General features: G+C 41.6%; 1 protein-coding gene across 2 annotated transcripts in view; it reads left to right on the top strand.

Moving 5' to 3' along the window:
• SLC6A11 (solute carrier family 6 member 11) overlaps window positions 1-21,593 on the top strand; it is a 184,119-nt gene that overhangs the window by 160,776 nt on the left and 1,750 nt on the right. Inside the window, exons 10-14 of one of the 2 annotated variants that reach the window (XM_045023765.1) lie at window positions 110-222; window positions 1,528-1,665; window positions 16,737-16,839; window positions 17,648-17,748; window positions 18,465-18,635. In XM_045023765.1, the coding sequence (XP_044879700.1) occupies window positions 110-222; window positions 1,528-1,665; window positions 16,737-16,839; window positions 17,648-17,748; window positions 18,465-18,635 (626 nt within the window). Of the gene's footprint in view, window positions 1-109; window positions 223-1,527; window positions 1,666-16,736; window positions 16,840-17,647; window positions 17,749-18,464; window positions 18,636-21,593 lie in introns of those variants that run through there. The other variant, XR_006581017.1, reaches the window with a different exon arrangement.

Raw genomic sequence — 21,593 nt, 5'->3', positions numbered from 1 at the left:
TTTTCATTGAGGTCTAGCATGCTCTCTCTTTTATTTAGCGCTTCACATCTGATTTATCACACAAGAATGTTAAAGTATAAGCAATTGCATTTCTTTGCTTCCTTTTCAGGGCCGGGACTTGCATTCATTGCCTACCCAAAAGCTGTCACCATGATGCCTCTTTCTCCGCTATGGGCAGCTTTGTTTTTCATGATGCTAATATTCCTTGGATTAGATAGTCAGGTATGAATCAAACATCACTTAAAAGAAATGTTGGGTCAGATTCTCAGCATATGTATAGCGGCATAAAGTCAAGGGAGCTATGCCACTTTGTACCTGATGAGGATCTGGCCCTGTTTAAAGCCTCTATTTTAAGTTTCTTATTTGATGATAAAAAAAAGCAAATCTGTATATTGCAGATTCCTTTATTATTAATTGTAAGCAGTGATTCATCTGAGTTTTGCTTTTAATATTAATGTCAGTATAGTATGCAATTTCATCAACATTCAATTAGAATTGACAATACTGTTCAAGTCCACTCATTGTAAAACAACGACAGCACAATGGTATGTGTTTCTTTTCAAACCAACATGCAAGCAATTTTGATCACTGAAAAGAGGATACTGAAAATGAAAGTGCTTATGCTGTACCTTCATAGTGCAAGATATGATGGCAAGAAAGATATAATTAGGTAATGCAGCAAAGTGACAGCCCTATAGCCATTGCCCAAGTCTATGTAATTATAGAAAAATTGCACAAGAGTTGCTTCACCAGACATATTATATAGTAATGAGTTTCTCATAGTATCTAAGTAATCTGTATGTGTGTTTCAGAAAATAAGTATGATTGTATGCTGTACAGTAAAACTATGTGGTGTTTTGTATTGCACTTCAGATCATTAAAATTAATGTTTTATAAGGTCTACATGTTTCCAAGATGCAACTTGATGTAGCAAAATGCAAAAGGGGCTGGAAATTACGAACTCCTGAGTTCTGCTCTCAGCTATTTCAGTGACACATTGTTTGGCCTGTGCTGGGACACCTAACCACTCTGCTTCATTTTATTTCATCTGTAAAAATGGTGAGAAACACACTTACCTACCTCCGCAGGCTATTGAAGATAAATAGCTTTACACTTTGAAGATTACAGTGCTGCTTAAGTGCTGCTTATTATTCTTTTAAGTGACAGTTCCACGGCGTGCAATTCCTCATGCACACCCATCTCAACTTCGAGGCACCATTTAAGTCCCATTTAAGCACATATTTTAAAGACTTAAATATTGTGCTGGGTCTGTGCCCCACAATGAATTTCACTCTCAGATTATGGTAGTTTTATTTTTTGGAATTTGGCTTTGGCCTCGAAATCCATAGGTTTGGACTTTTTGACTCTGAAAATTTGTTCTTCACTTTAAACAGTATCCTCAAGGATTTTTCAGTCTATCTCTTTGATGAGAATATAGGAGGGAACTTGAAGAGTTTTTTAGCAAATCCAATTCCCCAGAGTAGAAGAGATATGTATCTTATTTGGATTTTTTGTTATTTGTTTCAGTTTGTGTGTGTTGAAAGCCTTGTGACAGCTGTGGTGGATATGTACCCAAAGATTTTCCGAAGAGGATACAGAAGGGAACTGTTGATTCTTGCTCTTTCGATTGTGTCATACTTTGTTGGCCTAATAATGTTAACAGAGGTAAGATGCCCTTTGTTTCATTTCAAAGTTACAGCCAAGGAAACAAGTTGGCTATTTTAAATTATGACATACTCCTGGCGTGAGCTTTACAATAATGTTGATCAAATGAGTATAAACCATTTAAGAGACTTTTCTTAACTTTTGTTCAAATCTTTAATTGCACCCTGAGCTCAGCAAATATTGTAATCAGGGATAGCCATTGGAAGGCCATCTATTCTACACCTCCCATCCATCCACAGGGATTGTCGTTTCTCCCCAATCACTCTGGGCTGAACCAATCAGATGTGAGGATATTTGAAACTGGCAGCCAGGAAAAGCCAGCCACCTTCTTAGGAATAAGAGCAGTGGTATATATAACTGAGAAAAACTAAAAAGGAAATTGGTGGTAGCTTTAATTGTCACATCAGAGCATTAGTTGGACTGAATGCATCAAGTGAATGAAGGCCTGATCCAACAAAGCACTTAAGCACGTGCTTTATTTAAGCACATGTATAGTCCCTTGTAAGTTAGTGGGCCTACTCACATCCTTAAAGTTCAGTATATGCCTCATACTTTGTTGGACTGTGACCAGGGTATGCAGCTATAAGCGCCTGTTCATTCGGTGCCCCGCTGATCAGAATTCCCATGTGCTGCGAATTGGTTTTGCATTTTGAAGTTCTGCTAAAGGAACCTGTTGACATTAAAAATATCTTCAAGGCATCATTCAAATCCGATATGGAGCATATAGTAAATGTGTTCTTGCTTGTCACGGCTATTACTTTAGTGAATATAGATGATCTAGATCTCCTCTCTGGCTGGTCAAGATAACAGCAATAAATAAATCTTGGGAAAAGTGAAAGGATTTGGGGTTTTTAAAAACCTACTTCGATTCACAGTGTCTGACAGTGAGTTATTTTACACAGACAGTCTCACCGTCTTTTAACCCATACACTGTCAGGCCGAACATTCCTCTCCTCCCTCCTCCCTAATCCTCCTCTTCCTTCCCCAAAGCGGGAGTTCCACCTGAGTACATATTTGCATTGCTGACCCATGCCGGAGTCTGTGCCACTAGGTCTTCAACGCTGTTACACACCACTCGCAGAAATAGAACGACGCAATGACCCCGACCCAGAGATGAGATGCAGTTGCATGGCTGTGGCTAGGGGCTGAGCCCTTTTCTTGCTCTTGACTCTCCTGCAAGGAGGTGTGGTGGTCATGAGGGTGAGCTGCATGCAGCCTTTATACATATACGAACCTCTGATTTGCAAGTAGCTCTGGATTGTGCAAAGATATATTTGTCCGCTCTGTGTATTATTTCAGTGTTCTCATGGCCAAACCAAAGCACAGAAACAATAACCATGTGTTCTTCAGATGGTGCCCACTCCAAAGCCCACTGAAGTCAATGGGAACTTTCCCATTGACTTCAGTGGGCTTTGGATCAGGTCCAAGGTTATCATCACTTCCATCCCTAAAGGATGTTGGTTGGCACCACTCTTTGTGTGTGCATTTGTTTCAATTTATCTAGTCTGTTTAATCTGGCTATCTAGGCATTTCTAATGCATCCATTAATATTGCTAATTCAGACTGAAGGCATTCCAAGAAGTAAAGTTACGTTTGAACTGGGAGAAAGTGGATGATGAGCTTGATTTGCTCCCTGGGTATGTCTACACTGCAGTCAAAGGTGTGATTGTAGCTCAGGTAGGCATATGCATGTGAGCTTTACTCTAGCTAGCATGGCAAACAACAACAGTAAAGACATGGCGACATAGGCTTCAGCGTGGCTGTCTGGAGTACTGGGTACATACTTGTGTTGCTGACCCATGCCACAGTCTGTGCCACCAGGTCTTCGCTGCTATTTTTAGCTCTGCTAGCTAGATGAAAGCTAGCACGGGTAAAGCTAGTTGTAATCACACCTCCAATTACAGTGTAGACATACCCCATAGTTCTTCAGCAGGTCACCAGCTAGTAAATCTGTTGCTGTGGTTGCTGTCTAATGTACTCAAAGCAGGTGTATAAATAAGAACTCCTACTAACTACCAGGAAAGTTCATGATGCTCAGTAAACCAAGGAAAAATTACTATTTGCCCCATATCTGACTAGAAATGGTTATCTTAATCCGATTCCTCTGGCAAACTTTCAACCGATCATAATGCTTTACTGTAAAACCATTATTTGATCACTTCTGTTACAATGTGGCCTATCTTATCTGTATTGTAACTAATTATAAATACAGCAAAAATACTGAGTACACTATTACTGTACCAGGCAGCCAATAAAGTACAAATCAATAGCTACCCAAGAGCAGTTATGCATATGCAGTAGAGGTTGGGTTAATGTATTATGTGATGTAGAATGTTGCAAGCGTCAGGAGAGAGGCCATCAATCACAATTTCTTAGCCTTTCAGTTTCTTTGGAAGTATAACAAAATGAGAGTGCTTTAGAAGTTGGCTATTATCTAGAGATAATGATGAGTTTGTTAGGGAACAGATATCCAGAGTTTGTGCCACAGGATGTCAACACTTGAAGAACATACTGAATTAAGTTACTGCTATTAGGTTAATTAATGGTTCCATGTGTCAGGGAGTTTTTAGCTTAATATAGCTGGGGAAAATGATTCTTTTACATTTGTTTTATTATTCTCTAATACAAAGTCCTTGTAGTGACTGGTTAAGGATTATTTTTGCTGTTGTTTAAATGCCTCTGTTCAAGTGTACACTGTTTGGTGAAGTCACCACGCATTCTGATATCAGCTGACACGTTAGCTCGGAAGGCTTGTACTTTTGAGCTCTAATCCACTTTGCCTTTTTTGATCCTTGACTTGAGTGACTCCATGAAGTTATTCTTTAACGTCCAGAAGGTACCTTCAGCAAAAGCTGAAGGTAACCAAATAAATTCACAGCACAGAATAAATCTTTTGTGCTTGGAGAGAATCCAGTCTGTAAAGTCAGTCTGCTCATTCTTCGTTCTCAGTGCGCTAAAGCCCATGATGCTACTGCTGATTATCACTCCTGTTTCTCATTTCTTTTGGCACTAAATAACTTCCAGATGATGTATTAATTTTCAGAGGACTGTTTAGTTCCTTATTTCCACTTCCTCCCTATAAACATGCATATGGTGTGTGTTGTAATTGAAAGGTGGATGATGGCTCACAGAGAACATAGCCATCCAGAATACCTTCAGGAACCCTCAAGAAGCACACTGAGCCATGGTTCTCAAGCTTCCTTCTTCAGGTGACTTGCCCAGGCTCACAGGAAGTCTGTACCAGGGCCAGGCATTGAACCCACATCACCTGAGCTTCAAGGCAGTGACTTAAACATGCACCCATTCTTCCCTTATGGCACCTGCTCCCCCATTGCAACTGTCCCCCCTTCCTCTATGGCCAGTTCTAAGCCCAATTTCATTTCTTCCTCACACGTACTAGCCCCAGATGTTCTCTCCTAGGTCCTGGAGTCAGGAAGCACCCAACCAGATTGTCTGATTTGTTAGAGGTGCAGGCCTGGTCAGCTGCTTGGGGCTGTCATGTAGGACCTCTCTAGTGTGCCAGGTTAAGCAATCCATCTCTCACTGGTTCCCCTCTCGTGGCTGGAGAGAGATGGCAGCATTTTCACACATCTCTTGGGTGCATGCTGGCTTGTAGGAATCTCTGCTGCACCGGGGAAGAAGCAGAACGAGCAGATAGGCAGCTGCAAACTTGCGGTTGCTGTCTGGAAGTTTGGCTGCACTGTGCAGTGAGGAGCACCATGTGGTGCTGTTGTGCTGCATTCTCAGGCAGAGCCTGATACTGAAGCAGTCTCTCAAGCATCCCATCCAGCTAATCTTTCACCCCTGTGCAGAGAGCAGGCACAAAGTCCAAGCACCTTTTAAATGTGTGATTTGGGAATTAATGTTAAAGTCATTGTCCAAGAGTGAATTTTACTCTCAGTTTCTATATGCTGGGGTATTTGGAGCAGAGCAGCCCTCCAGATAGCCTTGGGAGCTAACCCACCAAACAAATGCCCAATTTGCAGTGGTTATTGCTGGCCTGATTTCATTGATGAAGGTTATCTTTGTTACTTATGACCAGGGAATTTTGGAATATTCCCTTCCATCCCGCCTCACATACACACACAAATCCCAGATACGGCCGTAATAGATGAGGTATCTATTACCCAGACAGAAATCTGAGCTAATCTGCACAGGGAGAAAATAGAAATGAAGTTCTCCAACGTCTGTGGAATTTAGAAAGCATGTTTTCCTTTTGTTTTCTGTTGTCTATTTTATTTGACCCAACATATCCTTTAAAGACAGATATTTTTAAAGATTAAAAATAGATTTCTTTCAAAATCTATATCAGCTGATTCATGAATGTCTGCACAGTGCTTTGCACATGTGAATTGCCACATAAATGGTTAGTAGCTTTATTATTACTGCTAAATGGAATGACCTATTCTGGTACAGATCTTTTTTAAGCTACAAAATCCTGCCATACCCTGTAGCAGTCCCACAAACCATTCTACAGGAGTCCACGCTTTTTATCTGATGCTATTGCAAACACCAGGTGCTACCTGAATTTTAAGAACAGGATTAAATGTCTTGATTATATGAAAATAGGAATATATAGGATTATATATGTATATGTAAATGTCTTGATTATATGAATTATAGAAATATTAACTTGCAGTGTTTATATGCTATGGGCTGTCCATTTAAATGACTAGAACATCAGAACATGACAATTAGGTCCATGTGACTGGACAAGCACATTAATGAATCTTTCTGTACATAACCTACAGTAAAACTGTTAATATTGTAGGCATATAAGAAGTCATTATTACGCTGCAAAGCCAAGGATGAATAGGGACATCAACTTCCCTTATTGCTATTGTTTCAGTTTTGCTGGCTACAGACCCAAGACAGAATTGCATAAGGCTCAGCTCTCAGTGATATTATTATAGCCAGAAAAGCCACATATATCACATGAAGTGAAATGTGAGCTTCTGGAGACATTCAGGAAAGTGGTCCTTTTTCCAAATCCATGGATTTCCTGCATCTGCATATCTACTGTATAATCTACCTTCAGTATATCCAATGCCGTGGCATTCTGCATCTCAGGATGCTTTTCTCAGTAGCAGAGAGTCTAAAATGTGAGGTGCAGCAAGACATTTTCAAAGGCACAATGGATAGTTAGGCATTCAAATCCCCTTGAAAGTCAATGGGAATTGGATGCCTAACTCCATCATACACTTAAACCCCAACCCATGGATGCTGGAATTTAAATGACACCCTCTCCTTATTCTCTTTCCTTGTGGCAATTGAACTGTTCTTAATCATCTTCCAACCACAGAGGCTCCTCATTTTTTCTTGAAAGCTGTCTCTTGAATTTCACAGTGAAGTGCCAGCAGGTGCATCTGGTCAGAGGACTGACTGCCTCTCTAACTCTGCTGTGTCCAACCTCCTCTTGAAGAAGTAAGAGGTTTCTCTAAGCCTTTTCCCTCTCTCTAGACAGAAGCCTTTTCCACTGTGATGTTTACTTTTCTCCTTCTCTTTGGTGCTCCTGTGGTAGGAACAGAATCCCTGGCAACAGCAGTCTACAGGAAAACCTGTATTTGAGGAGAAAACCCAGCAGAGTAACAGGTCCAGCTAAGATCTTAGTGACTTCTGCACATGATCCCACTGTGCAATAATTCACTGCTTCCACTCTATAGCTATGGGCAGACAAGCCTTACACTGTGTGGGGTGGAAATTCAGCAGCAGAAACTGGCCATGCAGAATCTCCTGGCCCAACTGTCCCTGACTACTCGGTGCTCCAGGTCAAGATGAAGCATGGCAGCTAGGGACCCTGGACCATTTTGTCCAGCTGCAGCAATGTGGCAGCAAGCTTTAAGCTGTTCTGGAGTGGAAATTCAGCAGTAATATCTAGCATTTTGGAAACACAAGCCAGGGGTCTTTGGCTGTTTTTTTCCTGCTTTGTCTGGAATGAAAAATAGCATCCAAGAAGCTGGCAAGTCAGAGGGGCAGGAAAGACTCAGAGAGGGACCTCTATCCTCACCTCCTACTTCAGACTGCCACAGAAACCAGATGTCCTTTTTTTTGCCCCTGTTAGTCCAGGAAAGGCCATAGCCAATCCTTGTTGTGCTCAGTATTTTGTGCCCCTGCCCCCTCAATGGGCCTGTCAGCTCTCCATTCTCTGAGAGCAGCTCTGGCTCCTACATATTCTGACACCAAAGCAACAGTTTGAAAACAAGCAAACAAAACTGCTCAGATGGCTAAGCTTCCCTGTCTTTGGTACCAGTTCGTATGAACTCAGGCCAGCCTGAGGGCACTGATCCTGTTCTCTGAGCTCCCTCCAATATGTGTTTATGCAGCATGGCAAGCCTGCCATTTTCCCACTCTCTTACCACTGGATTTCATCAGTGAGTCACAAGAGCAGACTAAAATAACTAGAACCTGCAGGAAGACATGTGATTAAGATATTCTCCTTCCAGTTTCCCTTTATGAGCACCAGACTGGCCTAACCTGTCATTCTCATAGAGCCTGGTGGCAACTTTCACCCTAGCAACATTGCAGGAAGTATCTAGCTGCTCGCACCATGGACCTGCCAGTGCCAATGGACAATCAAAATGGCAGTGATCCTGCACCAAACTGTCAGCATGAAGGAAAAGCAGGAGGGAGGGATAGTTTGAGCATTGGCCTACTAAACCCAAGATTGTGAGTTCAATTCTTAAGGGGGCCACATAGGGATCTGGGGCAAAATCAGTACTTGGTCCTGCTAGTGAATGCAGGGGACTAGACTCAATGACCTTTCAGGGTCCCTTCCAGCTCTATGAGATAGGTGTATCTCCATATATTAAAGAGAGGGACATAGCTGTGAAACTTCTTCAACAAGATTTTAAAGCCTACAAAGTATTATTGCCTGAGTAAGGAGCTTCAGGCCTGAATGCTTATGCCTAGTATTGCTCTTCCCTCCTCCCTATCACCCCTGACATCTATAAACATATGTTTTTTTTCAACAAAAAGGCACTACCCTGTCTCTTCAAGGGGCAGGTCAGAGACTGGGGCAGCAGCAAAAGTTTTAGTTGAAGAAGTAGCAGAATCTTTATGACTGTGAGGCTGGGTAGCCCAGGAGATCGAAGGTTGCGCTACCGTTTCTGAAGTGGTTAATCCAAGTCTTTGGTGCCATGACCAAAAAAGAAAGACAGAGAACGGGAAGAACTACTTGAGTTTTTACCATTGTCCCCTTAGAACAGAGTTTCCTGCCCAAGTTTTCAAGCCTTCCAAATGAAAATAAAAAATCCTTAGCAGACAGTTGAGTGCTCAGAACTATCTGGAAATTTTCAAATTCTTCATCTTCCTCCATCCTGTCACTCCTTCTTCCTCGGGACCAGCAAGCAAGCAGTAAAGGATTGACCATATGCAAGCCCATTTCTGCATAGGGTCCAGGCCTTACTGATAAAGAGATTTCATCATTCTACAGGGAAGCTGGTCACAATATGCCAATTTGCTTCTGCCACCAATGCTACCTGCACTTCTCAATATTGTGGACCAGTTACCAATTCCAGAGAAATGCCCTTTGTAGTTTTTTCCTGTTCCTTGCTTTCTTATGAGTCTGATGGTATCTCTGATGGCCAGTCTGTGACAAGAAAGTAATAAATGACTTGTTGATAGCCCACTCATATGAGATATTATCTGCATATACTAATCAAACCTTCCAACTGCTTGACTCCCTTGTCTTCATCATCTGTTTACAGAGAGGAAATCCTTAGTACTTCCTCAGGATCTGGCCAGATACTCGACATATTATCTTGATGTATTAGTGGATTTTCCAGAATCAGTGCACCCCTGAGGGAGCTCAGATAGACCCCATTCAATTCTAGTCAAATGGTTGTCTGAGGAAGCTCATCACTACAACTTACTAGAGTTGTAAGCAGTTAAGAAGGTGATTCTCTATCTATTCTTCAAGATTCCCTCTAGATTTGGCTGCCAGTCACATGAAAAGCAATGATTGGACCTCCGTGGTATACTGACAGCTCCATGCTACAAGAAGAAAGTACAAGTTAAAACTCCTAAATTAAGCAAGTGAAATTCACTTGCTTCTGGAGAGGGAAGTTTTGTGGATTATTCATTGTTTATATTGGAAATATACAGTAGTGCCCACTGCCTCTGGGGTGCTTTCCAAGCCCTCATCAAGGACACTCACAACATAGGGCATTTGAGATGCTACATTCTCAAGCAGTTAGGAGAAATGTAGTGACCCAGGCACCCATAGTTTATCTAATGCCTAATGATGTCAGTTCAGCGTCATTGGATCTCCTAGTCCTTGAGAAATATCTATGCCAGGATCCTCTCAAACTGCTGACCTACAGCACCTGAGACTCTTTGCAAGGTACCTGAGCGGTTTTGCATTGTAGAGGATGAATAATCAACAGAACTTGTGGACTTACTGCTCAAATCTAGAAACTGTCCACAAATCTGGGTGTTTCAGAGGATTCTGAGAATGTGGTCCTAAAGGTGTTCTTGAAAGATCAGGAAACCCATTTTGTCTGACAACTAGGGATGTGTTGGAGTTTCTTTTAACTGAGCTTTTGAGTGGGTCTTGAATTCAAGCTCCCTGAAGGTCCAACTCCTTATAGAATATTCTTTCAACATCTAGCCCTTCTTTATAACACTCTCACATTTCCCAATTCCTTAAAGCTGTGTCTCTGCAGAGATGTGGTCAGAAGACTAGTAGAATGATTTGATGCATCAGGTAATCTCTGATACTGCTTTTTTAAATATATAGAGTCGTCTTTCCCATACTTTGTCAATGTGTTTTCCTTTAGTAAGTACTGTGACACTGGCAGACTTGGTGCCAGCTCATGCCAAGGCCCTGAGGACTCAAGTGAACAGTGGCCAATATATAGCTGGAAATTATTCTGGCTCATCTATGTGTTAACACTGTTAAAATAGATGTTAAGTTTTTAAGAATGTGTTTAGTGATTAGATTTTATGAAACGCTTGTAGGATGCTGCATATATTGATCTCACTCATAACATCTATACCCCATATTATAAGGCAGGGGTAGGCAACCTATGGCATGAGTGCCGAAGGCGGCACGCGAACTGATTTTCAGTGGCACTCACACTGCCCAGGTCCTGGCCACCGGTCCGGGGGGCTCTGCATTTTAATTTAATTTTAAATGAAGCTTCCTAAGCATTTAAAAAACCTTATTTACTTTACATACAACAATAGTTTAGTTATATATTAAAGACTTATAGAAAGAGACCTTCTAAAAATGTTAAAATGTATTACTGGCACGCAAAACCTTAAATTAGAGTGAATAAATGATGATTTGGCACACCACTTCTGAAAGGTTGCCGACCCCGTTATAAGGTTATATTAAGGGTAGGTCTACTCTTAAACTGGTGCAGGTGCACTGCTATAGCACATCAGTGAAGATGCTACTAGGCTGACAGGAGAGCTTTTTGCATCAGCATAGTATATCCACCTCTGTGAGAGGCATTAGCTGTGTTGATGGGGGAAGCCCGCCCGTTGATGTAGCACTGTCTACACTGAGGGTTAGGTCACTATAACTGCGTCACTCAGAGGTGTAGATTTTACACACCTGTGAGTGACGTAGTTCTGCCGGTGGAAGTTTGTAGACATGGCCTTAGTGTTTGCCTTGTAAACCTCTAACGGTGTAATTTGCCAAACAGGAAAGAAGTATTAACTCACATAAAACACTTAAGGTGTTAGGCCCTTCCCACAATAAGGCCTACTGAAACCAAATGAGCCATTGTGAAACATCAAAGAGCAAAGATTTTGTTGATTGCCCCCACACTCCCCAGCACCCATGAAGAGGAGACGTGCATATGGACTCATTCCATCAGCTTGTACTCTAAGGGAAGGGAATAAAAGTCACCTACAAGGAGAAACTATAGCTCTATGCTGCTTGGACTTTGGGAGGGCAAGATTTCTAAGCATAAGCAAGGGATCCCCAGCAGCTGAGTCTGGGTCAGTGGCAGCTCTAGACATTTCACCGTCCCAAGCATGGCGGCATGCCGCAGGAGGCGCTCTGCTGGTTGCCGGCCCCGCGGCTCCGGTGGACCTCCCGCAGGCGTGCCTGCGGAGGGTCCGCTGGTCCCACCAGGCGACCGGCAGAGCGCCCCTCGCGGCATGCCACCCCAAGCACGCGTTTGGCGTGCTGGGGCCTAGAGCCGCCCCTGGCCTGGGTTAGTCCTAAAGGACATATGGAGCTTGTATATTACAGCAGCTTCTATCACCTTTTGAAACCTAAAATGGCAATTCATTTATATGTGTATGTTTACCTGCTTTAACCTTGTAATTAACTCTTATTTCCTTTTCTTGGTTAATAAATCTTTAGTTAATTTATTATAGGATCAGCTACAAGCATTCTCTTTGGTATATGATCTAGGGTGCAATTGACCTGGGCAAGTGACCAGTCCTATGGCCCTGAGAGTAACCTGCGTGGTGTTGTGATATTTGGTGTAAGGGACCATCTATCACAAAGGCAAACTTGCCTAAGTGGCAAGATAGACCAGAGTACCCAAGGGGACTGTCTGTGACTCCATGTTAAGGCTGTTTCAGTGCTTTAGGAGTTCACACTTGTTACTTGGTTGGTGAAATCTAAGTAGAGAACTCACAACCAATTTGGGTTTGTGCCCTGCTTCTTAACAGACTTCCCTGAGCCTGGTACTCACGCTCCTGAGCCACTCCAGGCAGCTTGACAATTACATTGGCCAAAAGAGTTTTAGGGGCCTTCTACATCTGGAATCCTTATGTGCAATTTATTTCCTAAATGAGGTGACTCTTTTAAATATATAGAGTCGTCTTCCCCATACTTTGCAGTAGAATTTTCTGTCCTCTCAAAATTAGGGTTTTCACTTGAACCAATTTGTTTATTTGCCTTCCACATATTCTAAGTCCTGCCACAACCAGGAGAATCAGTTGCACATGTTTTGTTTTTGAGGCACTGAAATTCTATTTATGCAAAACTATGGGATCCTGCTTTGCTGTAAGTCTTCATTTCCGTTTGTTGTGTAATAAATGAATAAAATGATAGATGAAGTATCCTGTGTGGAGATGGCTGAACTTTTCTAATGCATATTAATTAAAATGTGTAGCTTGTCTTCTCATCTTGTGCATGGGCTGGGGAATCAGAGAGACAATAAAGTTCTCTGAACGACTTCACTGACTGGCAGTACATTATAAGGTAACAAGTAAAGCTGAGGGGACAGAAGCCAAACTAAAAAAAATCTGTTTGTTTCAAACAAATTGATTTTTAATTTTTGTTTTTGAAAGTGAAACTCTCCCCCCTCCACCTAAAAAAAATCATTTTGAATGGACAGAAACTTTATGATAGATTCAAAGCAATTTTCTTTCTGACTTTTTTGTTTCAGTTTGGTCATTTTGGGGTGTCTTTCCTGAGTGTGTGATTTAATTTAATTGGAAAATTTTCAAAATGGAATGCTGTTTCAAAACAAAAAGTAAAAACAAAACATTTGAAACTGGCCAAAATGAAATGTTTCCACTAGGGCTGTCAATTAATCACAGTTATCTCACGCGATTAACTCAAAAAATTAATCGTGATTTAAAAAAATTATTTATGATTAATCTGTTTTAATCGCACTGTTTAATAAATTTCAGTTGGCATTCCATTGTTTAATATTTTGGATGTTTTTCTACATTTTCAAATATATTGATTTCAGTTACAACACAGAATACAAAGTGTACAGTGCTCACTTTATATTATTATTTTATTACAAATATTTGCCCTATAAAAATGATAAAACAGAAGCAATAGTATTTTTCAATTCATCTCATACAAGTACTGTAGTGCAATCTCTTTATTATCAAAGCACAATTTACAAATGTAGATTTTTTTTGTTACACGACTGCTCTCAAAAACAAAACAATGTAAAACTTTAGAACAGGGGTCGGCAACCTTTCAGACGTGGTATGCCGAGTCTTCATTTATTCACTTAATTTAAGGTTTTGCGTGCCAGTAATACATTTTAACGTTTTTTAGAAGGCCTCTTTCTATAAGTGTATAATATATAACTAAACTATTGTTGTATGTAAGGTAAATAAGGTTTTTTAAATGTTTAAGAAGCTTCATTTAAAATTAAATTCAAATGCAGAGCCCCCCGGACCAGTGGGCAGGACCTGGGCAGTGTGAGTGCCACTGAAAATCAGCTCAAGTGCCGCCTTTAGCACGCATGCCATAGGTTGCCTACCCCTGCTTTAGAACCTACAAGTCCACTCAGTTCTACTTCTTATTCAGCCAATCACTCTGACAAACAAGTTTGTTTACATTTACGGGAGATAATGCTGCTCACTTCTTATTTACAATGTCACCTGAAAGTGAGAATAGGCATTCACATGGCACTTTTGTAACTGTCATTGCAAGGTATTTATGTGCCAGATGTTCTAAACATTCGTATGCCCCTGCATGCTTCCGTCACAATTCCAGAGGACCTGCTTCCATGCTGATGACGCTCATTAAATAAATAACGTGTTAATTACATTTGTGACTGAACTCCTTGGGGGAGAATAGTATGTCTCCTGCTCTGTTTTAACAATATTCTGCCATATATTTCATGTTATAGCAGTCTCGGATGATGACCCAGCACAGGTTTGTTTTAAGAACACTTTCACTGCAGATGTGACAAAACGCAAAGAAGATACCAATGTGAAATTTCTAGAGTTTTGCCAGTAAAATTGCATTTACAGCTTCTGCCAGCACAGCTATGTTGAACGGGGTTCACACCTCTGCATACTCCTGGTGGCGCAGCTATGTTGGTCAGAAGTCTGTAGTGGAGATGCTGCCTAATTTAGAGCAGTCCTGGAGATGCTACAACATTTGATTGTACTCAACCCAAGGTTTAAGAATCTGAAGTGCCATCCAAAATCTGAGAGGGACGAGGTGTGGAGCATGCTTTCAGAAGTCTTAAAAGAGCAACACTCCAATATGGAAACTACAGAACCCAAACCACTAAAAAGGAAAATTAATCTTCTGCTGGTTGCATCTGACTCAGATTATGAAAGTGAACATGCGTCAGTCTGCATTGCTTTGGATCGTTATTGAGCAGAACCTGTCATCAGCATGGACGCATGTTCTCTAGAATGGTGGCTGAAGCATGAAGGGATGTATGAATCTTTAACACATCTGACATGTAAGTATCTTGCGACATTGGCTACAACAATGCCATGTGAACACCTGTTCCCACTTTCAGGTGACATTGTAAACAAGAAGCGGGCAGCATTATCTCCTGCAAATGAAAATAAACTTATTTGTCTGAGTGACTGACTGAAGAAGAAGTAGGACTGAGTGGACTTGTAGGCTGTACATTTTTACATTGTTTTATTTTTGAATGAAGTTTTTTTGTACATAATTCTACATTTCTAAGTTCAACTTTCACGATAAAGAGATTGCATTACAGTACTTGCATGAGGTGAATTGAAAAATACTATTTCTTTCTGTTTTTATAGCACAAATATGTGTAATCAAAAATAAATATAAAGTGAGCACTATGCACTGTGTTCTGTGTTGTAATTGAAATCAATATATTTGAAAATGTAGAAAACCTCCAAAAATATTTAAATAAATGGTATTTTATTATTGTTTAAGACTTCAATTAATCGCACGATTCATAGATTAATAGATTTTAGGGCTGGAAGGGACCTCGAGAGGTCATCAAGTCCAGTCCCCTGCCCTCATGGCAGGACCAAATACTGTCATGATTAATTTTTTTAATCGCTTGACAGCCCTAGTTTCCACTTAGTTTAATTCAACCCGAATTCACTAATAGTTTTGGAGCCTCAAAAATGTATTTTTCAGGAAAAGTACTATTTTCCAAAAAATATTCTCCCAGCAATAGTAGAGAGAGGGGGTTACAAAAAACAAAAGAGCCTTTGTTCTGGGAGGATGAGGAGGAATAGCTTAGTTGTAAAGAATCATGGAGCACAAGGTGACCACTTCAGAGAAGGAAAAATTACAGGCAGGCTAGTGAATTTTACTACTTTGTGCCATGTTAGCTTGGCACAGTTGTCCTGCATACTTCAGCTAATCATGGAGGACCACTTAAAGGGATCTTATGTATGGCTTGCATGCAGTGCTTAATTTGTAATGAAAGAGGTGCTGGGGCTCAAGCAATTAGGTGCCGGGGCTCAAGCAATTCTTTTATATTCATAACTGATGCAGCAAGTGCAGAGGTGCCAGGGCTATGAACTGCCAAGCATAGAGGTGCCAGGGTTCAGCCCTGGCACAAATTAAGCATTGCTTGTATGCCGCCAAAGCCGAGAAAAAACTGACTTCCTTTGACGTATGCTTTGTAGATGCCAAATGAAATTTTTGCTGAAATAGAACCCTGTTTGCCCTTGATCATGCACTATTTCTGGAATGTGCACATTATTTAGGGAGCTCTATTTTAAAACCATTAGAAAAGCAGCTTTTTATTTGAAAGGGAAAGAAATTAAAGAAAAGCCTACCAGTAAGTTGTTAATTAATTGATCTTTGTTACATGATAAAGACTTAGATGAGCAAAGCATCTAAAAGACCTTGAGCTACATGCAAACCTTCTGTAAGTGGGTGCACCTGACTATGAGACCATGTTCCATAGGAGTTACTGTTCTGCGAGTTTTCTCAGGATTTAGCTAATGCTTTTTACATAGTAGTGTAACAGACATTTGAAGAAATCTGCATATTTATGTGCAGGGCTTAGGAGATCAAAAGCATTTTCAGTCATTTAAATTTTGGTGCTGTAACAGTGAAGTTGCAAATAGGATGGAATGGGAAGAACATTTCAGAAAAGGATCAAATGTCATGCTCCGTTATCCTAAGTTCACCTAGAACACAACATTAATTCTGATGGGCCTTGTTCCCACCTCCCTCCTGCCCCTAAGACATTTACTATCTTAACGCAAATGTGCAGTATTTAACAGGCTAAGGGAGTAGGAGAAAAGAGCCTTCACAATAACAAATCACTGACAAATTATCATCCCTCATTACTGAACGAGAATGACTGTGCAATTAAAATCATATTTGTGCTTTGAAATATTCCCATCAGACCTCCACAGTCTATTTTGGTTTCCCTTTTCTGTCTTTTGTGTTTAAGGGTGGAATGTACGTTTTCCAGCTGTTTGACTCCTATGCAGCCAGTGGAATGTGCCTTCTTTTTGTGGCTATATTTGAATGCATCTGCATAGGCTGGATTTACGGTGAGTTACTGAAGACTGCTACATTATTGTGTGTTTATGGAAGTCATACACTTATGGCCTTAGTTTTAGGACCAGATTTAAAGTGACACAGGGCCCTTGTCACACCATGACAGGGGCCTCCATGGCTCTGCCCTTGTATTATGGCTCCGCCTCTCACTAGGAGTGGCAGTGACAGGAGGGGACCTCTCCCCTCCAAAGAGGCAGGCGCAGGGCCAGGGCTTTCTTTCCCTCTGGGGTTCCAGGAGTGGTAGCAGGGGTTCCCCTCACTCCCTGGCCAGAGAGGCAGAAGTGTCAATAGCAGGGGCCCAGCTCTCGTTTCTGGCTACCTGCAAACTCAGGCAGACATAGCTGCCTTGGTTACACGCAAGCCACCTTTTTAAGCTTCTCTTTGTGGCAACAAGGGCTAGAAACTTACTTTTATAAAATGAAAGCTGAGATTCTGATGTCACATGTCCTCAGAACCAGGGGCCTTAGGCATGAGGCTGCAGCCTCTATGCCTTAAATGGCCCTGCTCAGACTGATATTGACCAGAAGCCATTAGGATTTGGCAGCTGGTTGATCCCTATTTCCCATTGGGCAGACGCATATCCCCGGCACTGCCTTTCCTTTCCAGTCTTGCTTGGTGTCCCGGTATTCAGGAAGCACAGTGAATGTATTGTATGTCCACTCCGGGAAGGGCCTCGTCACAGACATGTTCCTTCTAACTCTTCTCATTTCCAAGCTAAATAATCCTAGTCTTTGCAATCGATTGCTCACAGAAACATTCTATATTCACTTGTGGTTTGTTTTGGGGTTTTTTTTGGGGCAGGCAGCAATCGCTTTTATGATAACATCGAAGATATGATCGGGTACAGACCATTGTCGTTAATTAAATGGTGTTGGAAGGTCCTAACTCCTGGTATTTGTGCTGTAAGTATTAATTGGAATAAATTGGTCAGGAATGCATAGGTTTTCTGCAGATTTTTTTCCCAGATGTTTGAGGTTTATGAATTACAGAAATAGAGAAGTAATCATCATGGCATTTGGCATACATTTTAATTGAAGAAGCTTACAGTAGATTTGGTAAGAATCAATGTTAACTTCATTTTTCCCTCTGCACATAATTCTAATGCTTCCCATAACAGGAAAAAGCAAACTCCTTAGTTGGACATCTGAGATTTGTGCACACAAATACGAGCTTTTGCACATGCAAAAGATTTCACATGCAAAACTGCAGGTGCAAATGTAGAGATTGGCTCAAGACCAATAATGTTGTCCTTATTTTCTAATAGTGATAGATTTGAAACTATCTTGCTCATTTCTCCTATCACACCTAGATTACCAGACCCAAAACTTAATCTCTGCTGTGCAGTTATGCTTTGCCATCAAAGTGCAAGTTTTATTGTCAAGTGAAAGTTAAATAGGATTTAAACTTGAAAGGTGGCTCGCTTCTGTGGCAGGAACTGAGATGTGAATTATTTGAGATGGACATAAAAAAGGATATTGGTGTGTCTCTCTCTCTGACTTCAAAGCTTACACTACTTCAGATTCCTGGGGGAGAGTAGACTGCCTGTGCAGTAATTTTATTTTTTTCCCTAGACAGTGTGGCTTCAAACATAGGTAATGTATTTCTCACTTTATTTCAGGGAATCTTCATCTTTTTCCTGGTGAAATATAAGCCTTTGAAATACAACAATGTTTATACATACCCAGACTGGGGCTATGGGATAGGCTGGATGATGGCCCTCTCATCCATGGTTTGTATTCCTTTGTGGATCTGCATTAAGTTGTGGAAGACAGAGGGAACCATTCTAGAGGTGAGACATATTTTTGGAATGACATTCAGTTATGCAGAAGTTGGTAAAAGAGCATGACCCCTTCTCTTCTGATGATTAAGCACAGCTCAGTCCAAAAAAGAGCATTTTTCTTCGTGCTATGGTCCACAGATCCGTCACAATGATCTGTCCACCTGTTTGCAGGCTGGGGCAGAAACATATTTGGTGGTCACTGGCTCCAAGGTTATGCTCCATCCCATGAAGTTCCTTCCAGTTTTCTCTCCCTCCACAGCGGCTGGTGGCTCACTGAGCCCTCCCTGCTGCAGAGCTTGTCTAAGGGAAATCCCAAACCTTATTTCATGCTTTTATACTAACAATTCAGCTCAATACTGTGTCTGAGGGCTGCATTTGGTTTCAGGGAGATGGTCATGTCAGCTCCGCCTCCCCCTCTGAGGTGTTTGCAGTGTTTGGTGCTCTTGCAGGCTGTATCTCCCTTCATGCCCCCAGAAGGGTAGAATGATGGGATAGGCATTTCCTGCCACATCTAAAAGACTGGGAAAGTATATGGCTGCCATCCCCAGCAGCTAGTGCAGTCACCATGCTGTAATTATTGGGCTATTATGCCCAGCTGCTGCTCTGGATCACCAGGCCCTAATGTTGAGATTATTGTTCCCAGCCTGTGTTGAAGGTTGCCTCCTTGGTTGTTCACCAAGACAGGCACAACCTCAGTCCCCTCCTTTTGGCATGAAAACTCTCTGGAGGCATTGGAGCAACAATGAGAAATAAACAACAAATATGAATGGTCTTTGGACACTCTAAGTGCCCCCACCTGCTTTTCCAAGCCGTGCTAACGTGGGCAGCCAGTACTGCAGGCATGATCCCTTGCAACCTAAAAATTATATGCTTTAGGGCTTCTCCCTTGAAAGGAGGGAAAAGCGGGATTCAGGCCTGTTTCATTCACGTATGTGGGGCTTTGTTCCTTGGGATCAGACTCCCAGCTATTTTAGTGACACAGTAAGAAACTTTATAGAAAGCTGAGGCTATTCAGCATCATCAGAAAAGTCGGCTTACACTCCTGACTCTTGCCTGAGACTATAGAAAGGAATATACAGGTTGTATGGCAAGATGAAGCAGTCCATGAACTCCAACAGGACAAAATACCTCGTTGTAAGTGGTAGCTAGAACAAGCACAGGGTCAGCAGCTGGCTTCTGTTTCCTCAGGTCAGCATGTCTCCTAACCGGCTGTGTCTGGAGTTACTCCCAATTGATGCCTGGCTATCTCAGGCTGAGAGCAAAAGGGTTACTTATAGCTTTGATCAAATAAAGACCTGGTCCTGAGGGGTTATCCTATGGAGCTGTGCAGGAATTTCAGGAACCACTTTGCCCCAGTCCCAGTCTCAGCAACCCATGGACAGGAGACACCATGAATGAAGTCATCCATCATCTACTTCAGAACAGAACATTGCAACCTATTTCCAATCCTATTTCTAGCCTCCGAGAATCAGAGACAATCAGAGAAGGACCCTGTCTAAAACATCTAAATAACTTCCTAAATAACTTCAAAGCATTTCCATTTACCATCCTTAGACAATTCATATGTTTTGCTGGTGGATGGCAGCCTTTTTCTTTTCTTAACTTTGATTGTTACTGTTTGATCTTACCTGTGCTCCCAGGGTATCTCCCCAGGATCTTGGTAGCAATAATATTGACTTTAGGGACGAAGGAAATTCACATATCACTTCCCAGACAATGTTTATGATCAGGGTTCTGTACAGCTAAAATGCTAAAGCAAACCCCCAGACTGATACAGTTCCTGGAGTATCTTGGATTCAGGACAGACAGACACGTGTTGCCACGGAAGGCAGTCATAGGCCTGGGCAAGAGATGACTATCTTCATGTACAAGGTCTCATCTCAGAAGAATACTATCAGAAGGTGAAGATAGGCATAATTGAAAACAACAACTGGTGTTACAGAAACAAAAATCCAATTCTTGAAGCTATTGGGAATTCTGTTCTCATACATAAGCATGCTTCAGCATTTTACGGTTCATATGATATCTATACAGTAAATCTGAGTGTCAACTTGCTATCTGACTCCATCTCATCTGTTGGCAAATATACAGCTGTATATTCGCCTATCCCACAAATGGTGAATGCAGAGAATCAGATTTTTACTTTTTTTAAGGGATCTTCCCAATTCAGTTTTGGGAATGGGTACTAGGAAGAAGGAGCACAGCATCCACCAGCTAGAAGGCAATGACTAATTGAGGTCTGAAAGCACTGCTCTGTCCAGGGGTAACAGGCCTATTCTGCTCATGACAGTCAACATAACTGGGAAAACCATAATCAGTTCTGCCCCAGAGAGAAACTCTCCTATTTGCGTGGAGCAAAGTTTCTTATCTCTGTGTGCACTGCCCATCAAGGGGGAGATTAACACCAAAATTTATATGGCAGAAGTCAGATTAATAGAGTGACTGCTACACCCAGAAACATCTGACTCTTTGTAAGTCAGTTTGGTGAGCTGGTGTTTGACCTCTCTGCATCTGGAACAGCAAATGGAGTGTCCTGCGGCCTCTCTGTGTCAGGACCCAAGATCTGGGGTGACATTTGCAAAGCTGGGTAAGGTCCCTGCTATATGTCTTCACACCTTTTGGATGTTTCTGTCTCACAGAGAAGGTGTACTTTTGCAAAACCCAATGCTCTTTCCTGGATCAGACAGCTTTACAATGAATACACCGCTACCTCGATATAACGCCACCCGATATAACACAAATTTGGATATAACGTGGTAAAGCAGTGCTCGGGGGCGGGGGGGGGCGGGGGCTGCACGCTCCAGTGGATCAAAGTAAGTTCAATATAACATGGTTTCACCTATAATGCGGTAAGATTTTTTTGGCTCCCAAGGACAGCGTTATATCGAGGTAGAGGTGTACTTGGATAAAGGAATTATTGCTGATGTGCACCCCGAAGAGAAGGCAACAAATAGAACTGATTCTAAT

Source organism: Mauremys mutica, chromosome 7 (assembly GCF_020497125.1).
Source record: "Mauremys mutica isolate MM-2020 ecotype Southern chromosome 7, ASM2049712v1, whole genome shotgun sequence".
Taxonomy (NCBI): domain Eukaryota; kingdom Metazoa; phylum Chordata; order Testudines; family Geoemydidae; genus Mauremys; species Mauremys mutica.
Note: the sequence above shows the minus strand (reverse complement) of the source record. Positions and strands in the feature narration are given on the sequence as shown.